The following is a 17,194-nucleotide window of genomic DNA, read 5'->3' as shown; positions in this document are numbered from 1 at the left end:
TCTAAAAGGAGGGCCCATATCTTATTTAACTGGTTCCTAGGCCCCTAGCAGATACTTTGCATTTACTGTCACTCAAGGATACTGAAGGGAAAAAAAGTAGTAAGCAGTGAGATACAACTCAAACTTTCCTATAAAAGAATTTAGCCTACCAGGCTCCTCTGTCCATGGGATTTTCCAGGCAATAGTCCTGGAGTGGATTGCCATTTCCTTCTCCAGGGGATCTTCCCGACCCAGGGATCGAACCCGGGTCTCCCGCATCGTAGACAGACGCTTTACCGTCTGAGCTACCAGGGAAGTCCACTTACGTTAGGGACTATAAAAGAATATATAAATTTAAGACAGTGGTTTTCAGCCAGGGCAACTTTGCCCCCAGGTGACATTTGGTAAAGTCTTAAGATATTTCTGGTTGTCACAAAAGTGGGTAGGGCATGGGGAGGGATGCTATGGCATCTAGTGGGTAGAAGCCAGGGATGCTGCTAAACATCCTGCAATTCAAACTACAGCCCGCTACAACAAAGAATTATCCGCTCACAAATGTCAATAATGCCATGTTGCCAAGTGACTTATAACATCTCAGCACTAGCAGAGTAAATTCCCATCTTGTAGTTTCACCTGAAACTTCTGGAGCCATTGATGTGTATGCACCAACACTCACAATGACCTTTATACAACTGTAACGCTTAAGAACACTAAACCAAGAGTACCTGAATGCTGCTGCATTTCTGAAAACTGGTGAACTCCGGGAGTTGGTGATGGACAGGGAGGCCTGGTGCGCTGCGACTCATGGGGTCGCAAAGAGTCGCACACGACTGAGCAACTGAACTGAACCTGTAACTACCAGAAGCTGTTCTTAAGTCAGTAAACACTTTGTTTCATTTATAAACTTCAAAGCAAACCACAGGCAAACTACTGATAATCTTCAGCTGTGGAACTACATTACAAAAAAATCTGAGGCATGAGGAAATGAGTTCCTTCAGGTGTGAAAGAAGAAAACTCTAATCAAACCTCGCACAGATGCCTTTAATGTTGAACTGAGGGCCAGAGTAAAGCGCATGCCCTTGCTACTGACAAAAACAGCACTTATCAAGATTTCAAAAAACTGACAAAAACATTGCAAAAAACCATCTAATGTCAATACATGGTGGCAGATACAGAAATTAACTATTCCTCCCCCTGATATACAACCAAGTTTCACGTGACTTGAACGTTTCACAAAGCTCTGCAGGCACAAGGACACTCCCTTATATACAGGGGATGACTCAACTCTCTTTAGCACCTTCCTGGACTGCATACTACAAGTTCAATAAACTCCTTTTGTGCTTGGAACTAGTCATCCTGCTCCCTCAGGAACCAACTAGTGGGTTCGACACCAAATTTTCAACCATTTACCCTTTTGTTGCACTCCCATTAGTCTCAAAGAGAGATTTAAAAAAGCTAACCAAAACAAAAACTTGAGTTAACACTAACTCCTATAGAAAACATTTTAATTCTTATTCTAGGAACTGATTCCTAAACAAAACACCTCCAGCCTTCCTACTCAATCTTTATATCGTAAGGTTTTTCCAGATCTGAAATGGACATAGCACTAGCAGAAAGTAAAGGAGCATTCCGTTAGGTAAAGCGTACAACTGATTTATTCTTGGGTAACTCGGAAAAGGTACTAGGCTGGCACAGGAAAACGCATTTTTAATTGGAGGAGGAAGAAAGTTGCCAACTGTGAGTAGTATCTTCCTTCGCAGCTGACTTTGCCAGTTAGGTGTCGGTACCACCACTGGGCCGATGCTAGGCCAGGCTTCACCACATCACCCTGCGGGGTTGCCCAGCTTAAGTAACGAAGCCGCGTGTGGCAGGAACGCGTCGTGGAAAGTTGGGGGGCACGCTGGGCGGGGCGAGCCTCCCCCGGGCTCCCACCGCGTGTTCTCCGGCCTGGCGCGCGGATGGCCGGCCGGACCCGCAGGCACTAACTCTCCATTTTCACAGCCACTCCAGGTTCTGGAAGGAGCGTGCGGGCACCACACCCTCCCGCGCGCACTGACAGCCCGCGCGCGAGCCCGGCCGGGGCCTCGGCGTGCGGAGCCGCGGGGAACCAGACGCCCGGCCCCGGCCTGCTGCCCAGCCGCCGCCCCGCCCGCCCGCCCTCCCTGCCCCTGCGGCCCGCCCCCGGAGCAGACGACCGAGGCCTAATCGCCGCCCGGGCTGCGGGGCCTAAAGAAGGAAGGAGCCCGCGCTCAGGAGGGGGCGGCTTCCGCGTCCCCGGCTCTCCGCTCACGTGCTCCTGGAAAGACGGTTTCTCTCTCTTACCCTCTGCAGAATCCTCCTTAACATGGTTTTAAACACCACCGGCGCCGCCGCGGTGACTCTCCGAACCTTCCGCGGGGGCCACTGACTACTCGGGGGTGCGCGGGGTGGAGGGACTGAGCCGGGAGAGGACTGGGAGGAGGACGGGGCGAGGCGGTGGCGGCGGCCACTCGGGCGGCCCCGACTTCCCCGCAAGCTGCGAGAGGGAGCGCGCCCGAGAGAGCGACGAGGCAGCCAGCGAGCGCCGCCCGCCTGCCAGGTCTTCCCCCTAACTGACAGCGGGGCGGACCCACCCGCCGCCGCGCCGCCCTCTCGGCCTGTCCATCCACGGGAGGCGGGGCTAGAAGGGGCCTGGCCCGCGTCTGCGACCAATCGAAAGAGGCGGCGGCGTGGGTGGTTGCGTGACGGACAGGCGGCAGGACGTGGGCGCCGCCGCCGCTCCTTCCGGCTGGTTGGGGGACGCCACGGCCGCCGAGCGCATGCCCGCGCTCCGTCGGAGGACGCTCCCGCGCTCAGACCTCGTACCCGCTAGGGGAACCGGTGGGAGTCCGTGACCGCGACACCAAGAGGGATCTCGGGGCAGGTACCTAGACTGCACCTCAGACTACTCTGTAAAATTTGTCAATGTGAGCCTGGCCTTGGCCGTTCCTGAACGGGACTGTCATTTCTGCTAGAAGCGCTTAGTCCCTGGGTGGAAGCAAAGGAGAGAATCACAGACACGATTCACCGGTCTGATAGGCTTCTCTCCCCTGGTCCAATCCTGGCTCCTTTCCCTTCTCCCTTCCTGCTCCTAATTTCAGCCGAAGGGAAAGTAAAGAACCGGAAAAAAAGAAAGAAACTGGAATTTGAATTAGCAAGAGAAGTTTGAGGTTGTCTGTTTTGGACTATAACAACAATATTTAATGGGGTGATGTTAACATGTTGCACTATCTAAAGCCCATGCTTGGTCCATTCTCCTAAGGAATTTTAAATCCTCTTCTGATAACAGATGTATATGAAGTGACGACCTTAATGCATCTGTTTCATAGATTAATAAAAAATAATGAGGTCACAGATAAACAGTTTGCCAAAACAAGGACGTGGACTTGGAAGTCGACCTGGAACTGACTTCCAGGCACGACATCATTATTTACACTCAAAAATCACAGCTGCGAAATCCTACCATTCTGCCAGTATTCACAAGCTAAGAGGTTCGACTTTAGGGTGGGGGTGGGGGAACTTTAATAGTGTTTAAATAAGGAAAGTGAAAGAAAGGGAAAGAGTAGTCGCTCAGTCCTGTCAGACTCTTTGCGACCCCATGGACTGTAGCCCTCCAGGCTCCTCTGTTCATGGGGATTTCCTAGGCAAGAATACTGGAGTGGGTTGCCATTCCCTCCTCCAGAGAATCTTCCTGACCCAGGGATTGAGCCCAGGTCTCCGGCATTCCAGGCAGATTCTTTACCATCTGAGGCACCAGGGAAGCCCTTAAATAGGGAAAGGGAGAAGAATGCAATTAACTTGCTGGGGGTGCCGAGCTGAAGTCTACCAAGCAATGAATGGAGTGCTTATTAGAAAATACAGATCTTTTGAAAAAACGCAGCAAATATTTTCCAATTAATTAAGGTTAAAAAATGTTTTGTAAAAATGTAAATAAAGCATTATATGATTAATATGTTGTTTCTATCCAAACATGTCTGTTTTTTAATGTGTATGTGTCTATAGTGCAGCAAAACAGTCGTGCCTACAACTGATATATTATTAATCACTATCGATGACAGTGCACTTAAATACTTCCAGGCAAACAGAGCAAAGCAATAGTACTTTATTGTCAGACAATATGGGAAATATTTTCACCAACATAAAAGTGATAAAACTGTGATATAATAAGTATATATTTGGTCCCTGCCCCTGAGTAATATGCTGAGTGATAGGGTAATAAGAGCATCTTTTGTTGTAATGTTTGATTTTTGACCCTGGTTCCAGACACCAGAGCTTCTAAGACCCTTGGAATCCCAGAGTCTTGAGTGTCTTTTTGCGTGCTAGTGAATGGTTGGGTGTCCCTAGCTTTAGGATGGGCGCTGAGTACAGAAAAACCAAATCATGATTATAAGGTTGGAATTTTCGAGCCCACATTCCCCCTCCACCTTCTGCAGGGAAGAAGAACTGAAAGACAATCACCATTGGCCAATGATATTATCAATTATACCTATATAATGAAACCTCCATAAAAAGCCTCAATAATGAGGTTTGGAGAACTTCAGATTGACGAGCATCCAGGTGCTGGAGGATTACCTGTCTGGAGGGTATGGGAAAGCTTTGCACCCCTCTCCCCATACCTTGCCCTATACCTCTCTTCCATTTGGCTGTTAGGGAGTGGTAAACTTTGTAATAAACCAATAAGAGTAAGTAAAGTATTTCTGTGAGTTCTGTTAGCAATTATATGTGTATGTGTGTTTAGTTGTTTCAGTCCTATGGACTGTAGCCCACCAGGCTCCTTGGTCTGTGAGATTTCCCAGGCAAGAATAATACTGGAGTGCATTGCCATGCCCTCCTCCAGAGGATTTTCTCACCCCAGGGATCGAACTCACATCTCTTATATCTCCTGCATTGGCAGGGGAGTTTTTTTTACCAATAGCAACACCTGGGAAGTCCTGTTAGTTCAGTTCAGTTCAGTCGCTCAGTCGTGTCCAACTCTTTGCGACCCCATGAATTGCAGCACACCAGGCCTCCCTGTCCATCACCATCTCCCGGAGTTCACTCAAACTCACGTCTACCAGGGATTATAGCAAATTGTATAAGCTGGGGAGAGTGTTGCGGGAACCCCCAATATATAACCAGTTGGCCCAAAGTACAAGTGACAACCTGGGACTTGCAAGTGGTATCTCAAGTAAGGAGCATTTTTGGTGGGACTGAGTCTTTAGCCTTTGGGGTCTGTGCTAACTCTGGGTTGTTAGTTGCAAAACTGAATTAAATTGTAGGATACCTGGGTGGTGTCTGGAGAACTGGAGAATTGCTTGGTATGGAAAAAAAACACATTTGACATCACAAGTGTTGTAAGCAAAGAAAGGAAACAGCTTTTTACATTTAAAGTGACATTTGTTTTATTTTTTCAAAAATTAGTTTAAAGCTGCTTATTGATGTCACATGCTAAGGCCTTCTCCACTGAAATTCTCCAGTGGAATCTTTTGACTAATAGATTCTCATCTACTGCTTAGCAAGATGGGTTATTAAAAAAAAATCTGTATTCTTCCCTGCAGCTTATGATAACTCCATCACTGGAATAATATACTAGAGAACTTAATTACTCCAAAGGAAAATAAGCAGTGGGTGAAACTTCATCATGTAAGAATATCCTTCACTATAAGCTAGCAGCTTCCCACACAAAACAGTCCAATTTAACGTAGCAAGCAAATAGCAAGTGCATGCGTGCTCAGTTGTGTCTGACTCTTTGCCTCCCAATGGACTGCAGCCCACCAGGCTCCTCTATCCATGAGACTTCCCAGGCAAGAATACTGGAGTGGGTTGCCATTCCCTTCTCCACGGCATCTTCCCAACCCAGGGATCAAACCTGGAACTCAGGCATCTCCCCCATTGGCAGGCAGATTCTTTACAATTAGCACCACCTGGGAAGCCCTCTGGCTGCTAATTTCTATCCATTTAACTCTTTTACATCCATATTTCAAAAGTTCTTTGACTCCATCAAGACCTCCAGTTCATTGGCCCTTCTTCCTTTCTATCAGCCATTTCCCTTCTTCTTCTTGTTCAATCGCTCAGTTATGTCCGACTCTTTGTGACCTCATGGACTGTAGCATGGCAGGCTTCTCTGTTCTTCACTGTCTCACAAAATTTGCCATTTCCCTAGCATCCTTATTTCTATCAAAACCCAACCTAAAGCCTATGATCCAACTTTATAGCACCCCCACCCTTTGCAAATATGCTTAACTTCAGCTCTCTCTTCCTCCATTGTTTTCAGCTAGCAGAACCCAAACATGACTACCCAACTACTCCATGCTGTACAGGAGCAACTGAATATCACTAGAGGTACAAATATATAGCGGGGGCTATTGGACTCATTTTACATTAAAAGTCACAGAGCTCAAATAGGCACCCAACATTGCCCAGCAGACTCCTGTCTTTTTTCCTTGGATGCCCCATGGTGGCTTTCATACCTATAGTTCCTTCAGTCTATTCATTTTCTTCTTAACCCACTCCAATCAAGCTGCCTTCTCATCTACTCTGATGGGACTGTTCATATTAAGATCACTAACAACATACATGTTGCCTAATCCAGTGACAAATCTATTTTTTTTCTTTTACTTTATTTGACTCTTATTCACACTGAGAACACTAGATGGTTCTCTCCTTGTTTTATTCTTGACTTCCTTGACAGTTTACTTTCTGGTTTCTCTTCTCAGTGACCATTCCTCTAAATACTTGTTTGAAGATTTCTCTATTGCATATCTTACAGTGCCTCCTTAATGTTCTAAGACCGCTCGTTTCATCTATCCCACATGGCCTAGAAGTGATCTCAACTAGTCTCCTGACTTTAAATTTCATCCATTTGCCCGAGTCTACGTCTCCAGTGCTGAATCTCCCCAGGTTTCAGACTTGGATAAAAAACCAGCTACTTTGTTTTTCTTCTCGGTTGTCTAACCAGCACCTCATACTTAACATGGCCCACCAAAAACTGTTTCATTTTTATTTTCAAAAGTGCTCCTTCATCAGTTTTCCTGTCTCATTATGTCCTACGCCCCAACTACTTGGTTGGAAAGTGAAAGTGAAGTCGCTCAGTTGTGTCCGACTCTTTGAGACCCCATGGACTGTAGCCTACCAGGCTCCTCTGTCCATGGGATTTTCCAGGCAGTAGTACTGGAGTGGATTGCCATTTCCTTCTCCAGTGGATCTTCCCGACCCAGAGATGGAACCCAGGACTCCCGCATTGTAGACAGACGCTTTACCGTCTGAGCCACCAGAGAAGTCTGCAAACCAGAAATCTTGGCATTATCTTCTTTTTGTCTATCTCATCACTTCTCCTCTCTATATCCAGTCCAGCAGGTCTACCTCCAAAACATACACCAGACCTGCCACTTCTTTCCACAGCACCTTCATCTCCTGTCCAAACTATTGGAAGAGTTTCCTGGTTGATCTCCCTGCTTTTCCTTTGGCTTCCCAATAATCTGTTCACTATACAGCAGCTGGAAACAACTTTTTAAAAATGCAAATTAAGTAGCAGCACTGTCCTTGACTGTAGCTTCCCATCACACTCACAATAAAGCCCAAATACCTTATCCTGGCTCACACAACCTGTTGATCTGGTCCCTCCTGCTTCTCCGCCTTCTACTTACAATACTTAGCTTACTTTGCTTCAGCCTCCTTGAACTGGTTTTTCCTCAGTTGCAAAAACCTTATCCCTACCTTTGCTCAAACAGTTTCTATTTAGGAAATGCTTTGTGATTAATTTCTTGGCATTTATATTGTACTTTAAAAGTCACCTCCTCAGAGAGATCTCCAGAGATCACCTCATCTAAAGTATTAACGGGGTCTGCAATCTATCAGATTACCCATTCTAATTCTCCGCATAGCAGAGAAAACTGAATACAAGAATCTTGTCTCTTGTTCCCTGCTGTATCCCCAATAATTAAAACAATGCTCAATCCATGATTAGCAATAAATAAATATTTCTTGATGAATGAGGAAAGGAAGATTTCAATGTTTTTGCCCCCGCTAAAATTCATGCCTAACAGAAACAGATGAGATTGAAGAGGTGGCAAAAATACACAGAAGAACTATAGGTCTTAATATAAGAAAAAAGTCCTTAAAGAAAAAAGGTCTTAATGACCGTGATCACTATGATGGTGTGGTCACTCACCCAGAGCCAGATACCCTAGAGTATGAAGTCAAGTGGGACTTAGGAAGCATCACTACAAATAAAGTCAGTGGAGGTGATGGAATTCCAGCTGAGCTATTGCAAATCCTGAAAGATGATGCTATTAAAGTGCTGTACTCAATATGCCAGCAAATATGGAAAAGTCAGCAGTGGCCACAGGACTGGAAAAGGTCAGTTTTCATTTCAATCCCAAAGAAGGGCAATGTCAAAGAATGTTCAAACTACCGCACAATTGTACTCATTTTACATACTGGCAAGGTACTGCTCAAAATCCTTCAGGCTGGGCTTTAGCAGTATGTGGTCTCAGAACTTCAGATGTACAAGCTGGATTTAGAAGAGGCACTAGGAAATTCCAACAACCATTGGATCATAGAAAAAACAAGGGAATTCCAGAAAAACATCTGCTTCTGCTTCATTGGCTACACTAAAGCCTTTGACTGTGTGGATCACAACAAACTGTGGAATATTCTTAAAGCGATGGGAATACCAGACCATCTTACCTGTCTCCTGAGAAATCTGTATGCAGGACAAGAAGCAACAGTTAGAACTGGACATGGAACAATGGACTGGTTCAAAACTGGTAAGGAGTACATCGAAGCTATATATTGTTGCCCTGATTATTTAACTTCTATGCAGAATACAGCATGCAAAACGCTGGGCTAGATGACTCACAAGCTGCAATCAAGATTGCTGGGAGAAATATCAACAACCTCAGATATGCAGATGATACTATTCTAATGGCAGAAAGCGAAGAGGAACTAAAGAGCCTCTTGATGAAAGTGAAAGAGGAGAGTGAAAAAGCTGGCTTAAAAATCACCATTCATAAAACTAAGATCATGACATCCAGTCCCATAACTTTATGGCAAATAGATAGGGGAAAGTGGAAACAGTGACAGATTTTATTTTCTTGGGCTCCAAAATCACTGTGGATAGTGACTGTAGCCACGAAATTAAAAGACGCTTCCTCCTCGGAAGAAAAGCTGTGATCCAACCTAGGCAGCATATTAAAAAGCAGAGACATCACTTTACTGACAAAAGTCCATATAGTCAAAGCTATGGTTTATCCAGCAGTCATGTATGGATGTGAGAGCTGGACCATAAAGAAGGCTAAGCACTGAAGTATTGATGCTTTTAAACTGTGGTTTTAGGAAAGACTCTTGAGAGTCCCTTAGCAAGGAGATCCAAACAGTTCATTCTAAAGGAAATCAACCCTGAATATTCATTGGAAGGACTGATGCAGAAACTGAAGCTCCAATACTTTGGCCACCTGATGTGAAGAGCTGACTCACTGGAAAAGACCCTGATGCTGGGAAAGACTGAGGTCAAGAAGAGAAGGGGGTGACAGATGACATGGTATGGCATCACCAACTCAATGGACATGAGTTTGAGTAAACTCCGGAAGTTGATGATGGACAGGGAAGCCTGGTTTGCTGCAGTCTGTGGGTTCACAAAGAATCAAACACAATTTAATGAGTGAACAGAACAGAAACCTCGTATACTGAAATTCTAACCCCCCAAACTAACAGTATTACTAGGTTGCACCTTCGGGAGATGAGTAGGTCATGAGGGTGGAGCCCTCAATAATGGGATTAGTGTTCTCACAAAAGAAACCATAAAGGACTCTCTGGTCTCTTCCTTCATGTGAGGATACAAGAAATCAGTGACCCAGATGTGGCCCCTCACCTAACCATGCTGGCACCCTGATCTCAGCCTTCCAGCCTTCATGACTATGAGCAATCGATTTCTGCCATCCAGTCTGTGGAATTTTGTTAAAGCAGCCTAAACTAAGACAGAAGGGTACATGATCATTTCCATAACAATTGCTTTAAAAACTAATATTTTTGTATATAAACTAATATCTTCCTACTTGGGAAGATGCGGTTCAAAGCCAACAGTACTGAGAGCAATCCAACATCTTTGTTCCTACTCAGCAGTCTTTTTTCTTTTGGTTTAATATATATGTATGTATGTTTCTTAACCCTGGAGAAAGGAAATGGCAATCCACTCCAGTATTCTGGCCTGGAAACTTCCACAGACAGAGGAGCCTGGCAGGCTACAGTAGTCCATGGGGTCGCAAAGAGTTGCCCATGACTGAATGACTGAGCACATGATTCCTAACTGTTCAAAATTTCTCAATATTTATGAGAAACAACCTATTCTCTGCCTTCTGTAAATCAGAACATTTTTTCTCCTGGTTAATTTCATGTGTGACCACCAAATGATTCATTTCCAAGTAGAAGCAAATGCATGAAAAATTACAACACGATAAGTAAAGTGCAGATGGTAACTGTATAAATAAGGCAGAGACAGTTTAAGGATTCTAAGGAATGCACACAGGACTACTCACCAGGTATTTGGCAGTGATTAGTTTTTATTCTTTTCAACTGAACTGTTCAGTTTTAACAAATTACATTAGCATCATTGAACCAACTAATTGAAGTCTGGTATCAGTTTGTGTTTCTTTCAACCCTTGAGGGATGGATGAAGAGGGAGGCAAAGGCAAGAACTTCAAAGCAGTGGGAAGATACATGAATCCTCCAGAAGTCTCTACTGATTTTCTCCATACTCTAGTTGACTTAACTCTAAGAAAAGTACCAGGTCTCCATTGAGTTTCTTTGGAAGCAGGTTTAGGAAATTATGTTTTAAAATTTATTAAAAATCATATGTGTATGTATATATATGTGCATGTATATACATATATGGTCATGGTCAAGTCTATTGCATTTAAACCTCAAATAAAGTCAGTAGGGGCTTCCCTGGCTCCATGGGAAAGAATCTGCCTGCCAGTATAGGAGATGTGGGTTCAGTCCCTGGTTGAGGAAGATCCCCTGGAGAACAAAACGGCAACCCACTTCAGTATTCTTGAGCTTAGGACAGAGGAGCCTGGTGGACTACAGTCCATGGGGTTGCAAAGAGTCAGATTCAACTTAGCAATTGAACAGCAGCAAGAGTTGATAAAGTACAAAATAGACCACAGAATCATGTAGAATTGGCACAACAAAAATTCCTGTCTTCCTTTCTGGTTCAGCTGGTAAAAAAATCTGTCTGCCATGCGGAAGACCTGGGTTCAATCCCTGGGTTGGGAAGATTCCCCTGGAGAAGGGAAAGGCTACCCCCACTCTAGTTTTCTGGCCTGGAGAATTCCATGGACTGTATAGTCCATGGGGTCACAAAGAGTCAGACATGGCTGAGCAACAATGTAAGTTGGTGCAGCTATACTTACTTTCCATACTATGGAAAACAGTATGGAGGTTGCTCAGAAAATTAAAGATAGAATGACCATATGATCCAGCAATTCCTGGGCATATATCCAAACAAAATTCCAACCCAAAAAGATACATGCATCCCTATGTTCATAACAGCATTATTCACAATAGCCAAGACATGGAAGCAACCGAAATGCCCATCAACAGATGAATGGATAAAGGAGATATGGTGTTCATCTATTCATATATATGACACTCATATATACTATTCATACATATATGTGTGTGTATAGGTATATAGTACTCAGCCATAAAGAAAGAATGAAATAATGCCATTTGTCGCAACATGACTGTAACTAGAGATTATCATATTAAGTGAAGTCAGACAGAGAAAGACAAATACCAGGACTTCCCTGGCAGCCCTGTGATTAAGACTGTGTTTCCACTGCGGGGGCACAGAATCCTCTAGCTCACTTCAAAGTGTCTGAACTCTAAACTGACTCATCACGCCCCTCTTTAGCCCACCCTTCCCTCACTTCCCTGAGATCTCCTGGGTTCCCATACCATTGCTGGCACCACCATACCCAAGCTAGAAATCTGCCATCCTTGCCTATTCTCCTTTCATTTCTGCCCACATTTAATTAATCACCCTGTTCTGTAAATTCTGCTTCACATCATCCCGGTTTTCAAGTTACTCCTTTCTGACCTAGGAGCAACTCCTTTCTGACCTTGTTCTTGCATCCGTCTAATTCATTCTCTACCCCACAGCCCGAGTGATGTTACTAAAGCACAAACCTGATCTTCATTACTCCCCAGCTTAAAATTCCTCACTAGTCCCCAACATTTGAGGACAAAACCCCCAAAACTGTGATTTGCAAAACCTTCCACGTCACTTGACGTTATTTTCTTTTTGCGCTGTATGCTTCAGGCATGCTGAACTGCTGCAGTTTTTTTGCTCAGCACAGTCTCTCCCTGACTTCTGGGCCATGACACTTGGCTGAATGTTTGCTACATTAATCCTCCTTTTGTCTGTCTAATTCCTACTCTTTCGGAACTCTCGCCTTGCCTCCAGTTAAGCTACGGGGCCTATACATATCTCCATATTGTACTCAACCCTTTTAAGGATGAGAAGGGAACATCACAGACTCAAAAAATCCTTTAAGCTACCTGAAATTCTATCCCTGAGGAGCATCATTTGGCTATCTCCTCTTGTTCTGAATAAAGATCCTGCAAATTTTCAATTACAGTTGGCTTCTCAGGTAGTTTTGTCTTTAAAGAGTAAATGCACTTATCCTGTTGAGGCAAGCAGAACAATCCACATGAATATTTTATTGTCCATTGTAAATTAATAAAATGACATTTCAGTCACTGTAAGCATGAGTAAAATATGTCTGCCAAGAGAAGACTTTACTTTCAACGTGCTTGACAAAAAGTCAAGTTTTGAGTCTGCAAAGCAGATTCAGAGCTTGTACCACAGTGAATTTACCAGTGTAAATACACTTCCTGAGGTCTCTTGACAGCTAGCCAGCTGGCCTCCCTAGGCAGTATAATTAAAAAGATGAGTTGTATAGAATTTAGACTGACTGCACTTCCATCTTCTCTTATGATTTGATAGAAACTCATTGATAGGTTTCACAGACCATCTAATTCAGTGTGTTGCTTAAGTCCACAGATGGCTTGCTAAGTTACTAAGTCACTTCAGTTGTGTCCGACTCTGTGCAACCCCATAGACGGCAGCCCACCAGGCTCCCCCGTCCCTGAGATTCTCCAAGCAAGAACACTGGAGTGGGTTGCCATTTTCTTCTCCAATGCATGAAAGCAAAGGGTGAAAGTGAAGTCGCTCAGTCATGTCCGACTTAGCGACCCCATGGACTGAAGCCTACCAGGCTCCTCCATCCATGGGATTTTCCAGGCAAGAGTACTGGAGTGGGGTGCCATTGCCTTCTCCGATAGATGGCTTAGAATAGCCTGAAAATCTAAAGTAGAGTATTACAGTCAGGGCTCAAATAAATGGTCCTTTGTAAAATACTAATCTGAAAATGTTTTGCCACCACAGGTAGCATGAATGAGAAGTGGGAGATGATAAAGTACTTTACATAACATAATTATTATTGACAGTTAAATTACTATTGTGTAAAAAATATTCTGGGTGGAAAAATGCCTCTTTCTTTCTCTTTCTCTCTCCCCTTCTCTCTTGCTTATATCCATCTATATTAAGAAAATTAAGGAGAAGAAAATCTACCTGATAACTCAGGGCAATCACTTACTCATGTTATCACTTCTAAATGATATTACAATAGTATACTTGATGTCAGCATTGCAAGATTACATAAAAAATAACACATTATACACTTTTTAAAAGTGTTTTAAGAACCATGCTTGTTACAGGTTAGTTGGCTAAAAGTGGGATCCAAAAATATATTTCACTTGACAGATTTTGGCTAATATATAAAATGTATACTTAGTTGACAAAAAACAAGCAAACATATTAATCTGCAAAGAAAATTAAGAACAATTTTTGGAAAATACCATCTCCTTCTTCTCCCTTTTACCTTGTAGGGAAAGAAAACCTTTTCCTCTACCCTCTTAGCTCAAGTACCTGCAGAGGTACAATTTAAACTAATAAAATACAGATTAACAGAAGAAAAGGCATACATGTTTTATTAATGTTAGTATTTACATGTGTATGACAACTTCACCCCCTCTCCCCTTAAAAAAAGAAGTGAAAAATTCAAAGAAGTGGTTAGACTTAGGGGCTTATATATCATTGTAACAAATGGTGATATATTGTAGAGAAGTTACTAGACAAAGCAAAGGGAGTTTTGGCTCCTAGGGCAGATGAATTGTGGGGAAAATGACAAGAAAATATATGAGTAGAAGGAATGGAGGATAAGTGTTATTTGAGTGTTTTGTTTATGCAAACTCATCTCAGTGCCAGCTTTCCATCTCCAACATCGTAAGTTAATTAAAAAGCAGACCATTAATAAATTAATTAAATAGCAGGCAATAACTGTAGCCCATATAAGCAAACCAAAACCTAAGCCTGGACCTCCCTGGTGGTGCAGTGGATAAGAATCTGCCTGTCAATGCAGTGGACACGGTTTTGATCCCTGGTCTGGGAAGGTCCCACACGCCACAGAGCAGCTAGACCTGTGGGCCACAACTACCAGGCCCAAGTTCTAAAGCCCCTGAGCTGCAGAACTGAGCCCACATGTTGCAATTACTAAAGCCCGCATGCCTAGAGCCCATGCTTCACAAGAGAAGCCACTGCAATGAGAAGCCCGAGCACTGCAACCAGAGAAAGCCCGTGCATAGCAACAGAGACCCAGCACAAGCAAATAAATAAATTAAAATTTAAAAACAAACCAAAACACTAAATCTAAGACTGAACTGCCTTAAGGTTAAGAAATCAAAACCTAAGGACAACCTGTCACAAACAGCCAACCAGGCTTTCTCAATTGGTGCAACTGCTCAAGCTATGAAGTGAAGTGAGAGTGAAGTTGCTCAGTCATGCCCAACTCTTTGCAACCCCATGGACTATAGCCTACGAGGTTCCTCCATCCATGGAATTTTCCAGGCAAGAGTACTGGAGTGAGGTTGCCATTTCCTTCTCCAGGGGATCTTCCCAACCCAGGGCTTGAAACCTGGTCTCAAGCTATAGCTAATCAAATAATATCCTTGCTTTGCTTCTTCCTCCACTCTGTAAAAGTCTTTTCCCTGGCTCTTGGAGAAATGTTTTTAACTACTTCCAATTAGGCATTGCCCAATTCAAATCAAGTTTTGCTCAAATACACCCTTAAAATATTTAATATGGCTCAGTTTATCTTTGAACAAGCAATAAGGATAGCTCTCTTCTTGCTGAACGACTTCACTTTCTTTCTTTCTTGCTGGTACCATAGAGGGGAAAAATGTATGCCCCGCTTTTAAACAAAAAGATAGAGGGTAGACAGCACTGTTAAAAAAAAAAAAATCAAAGAAGACAATTTAGGTGATACAAACACATTTTAATGCTTCACAGATTCACAGTCTCCTTTGGAGAACTGCAAAATGAGATGGAAGGCAAAAAGTTTTTATAGGATAAGGAATATCTGATGAACTGGTGCCATATTGTCAATCTTGTTTGGGGGAGAAGGCCCAGAGTTGGCTTGACATTCAGGGCTTGTTGAATAAATATTCAACTGGCCCTCTGTATTCATGGTTCCACATCTGCAGATTCAACCAAATGTGGATTGAAAATATTCAAAAAAAGAAATTCCAGAAGGTTCCAAAAAGCAAAATTTAAATTTACCACACTACGAAATTCATTGTTTGAGACCATCATCACCCTGATAACAAAACCAGACAAAGTTACCACAACAAAAGAAAATTGCCAACCAATATCACTGATATGAACATAAATGTAAAAATCTTCAATAAAATATTAGCAAACCAAATTCAACAATATGTTAAAAGAACTGTATGCTATGATAAAGGGGAATTTAGCCCAGGGATGCAAAGGTGATTCAATATCTGCAAATCAATCAATATGATACACCTTATTAACAAATTGAATGACTAAAGTACAAAAATATCTTATCAGTGGAGAAGATACCTACTTAAATGTGCATGGAAATTTTACCCTTCATTACCAGGCTTTTCCTGGTAACCTCCCTGCTTACATCTTTGACACAGTTTCTCAGAAGTATTTGAGAGTCTATCTCGGGTTTTAGTTCTCAGTAAGACATTCAACATTAAAACTCAACATTCAGAAAACTAAGATCATGGGATCTGGTCCCATCACTTCATGGCAAATAAATGGAGAAACAGTGGCAGACTTATTTTTGGGGGCTCCAAAATCACTACAGATGGTGACTGCAGCCATGAAATTAAAAGACACTTACTCCTTGAAAGAAAAGTTACAACCAACCTAGACAGCATATTAAAAAGCAGAGACATTACTTTGCCAACAAAGGTCCGTCTAGTCAAAGGTATGGTTTTTCCAGTAGTCATGTATGGATGTGAGAGTTGACTATAAAGAAAGCTGAGTGCCGAAGAACTGATGCTTTTGAACTGTGGTGTTGGAGAAGACTCTTGAGAGTCCCTTGGACTGCAAGGAGATCCAACCAGTCCATCCTAAAGGAAATCAGTCCTGAATATTCATTGGAAAGACGGATGCTGAAGCTGAAACTCCAATTCTTTGGCCACCTGATGTGAAGAACTGACTCATTGGAAAAGACCCTGATGAGAGGAAAGATTGAGGGCAGGAGGAGAAGGGGACGACAGAGCATGAGATGGCTGGATGGTATCACCGACTCAGTGAACATGAATTTGAGTAAACTCCTAGTGTTGGCGATGGACAGGGAGGCCTGGAGTACTGCAGTCCATGGAGTCACAGAGTTGGACACGACTGAGTGACTGAACTGAACTGAACTGAAGACACTGAATAAATCTGACCCACAGCTTTTACATTGTGCTTTTAAAGTCAGTAGTTCCAGTCTTAATTTTCTGAGATACCACAATAGTGGGTGCACCAACTTATATTCTTAACAACAGTGCAGGAGGGTTTCCTTTTCTCCACATTCTCAACACCACTTGCTATTTCTTGTCTTTTTGATGCTAACCATTCTACAGATGTGAGGTGATAGCTCAGTGTGGTTTTGACTTGCATTTCCCCAATAATTAGTGATGCTGAACATTATATGCTTGTTGATCATCTATATGTCTTTTTTGGACAAACGTTCAGATCCTCTGCCCATTTAAAAATTTTTTTATTATTTTTTGGCTGCGCTGGAGCTTCATTTCTGCATGCAGACTTTCTCTAGTTGGGGGTGGGGGCGGCAGCTAC

At 43.2% G+C, this 17,194-nt stretch overlaps 1 protein-coding gene across 1 annotated transcript in view; it reads right to left on the bottom strand.

The window, feature by feature from the left end:
• The window catches only part of EEA1 (early endosome antigen 1), a 131,868-nt gene extending 129,258 nt beyond the window's left edge, over window positions 1-2,610 (bottom strand). The window contains exon 1 of the mRNA XM_040234418.1: window positions 2,302-2,610. Coding sequence (XP_040090352.1) covers window positions 2,302-2,325 — 24 coding nt within the window. The 5' untranslated portion in view covers window positions 2,326-2,610. The remainder of the gene's footprint in view (window positions 1-2,301) is intronic.
• Window positions 2,611-17,194: the final 14,584 nt, after the last annotated feature.

The sequence above is a fragment of the Oryx dammah genome, unplaced genomic scaffold (assembly GCF_014754425.2).
Source record: "Oryx dammah isolate SB20612 unplaced genomic scaffold, SCBI_Odam_1.1 HiC_scaffold_29, whole genome shotgun sequence".
NCBI lineage: Eukaryota > Metazoa > Chordata > Mammalia > Artiodactyla > Bovidae > Oryx > Oryx dammah.
This window is presented reverse-complemented; position numbering and strand designations above follow the sequence as displayed.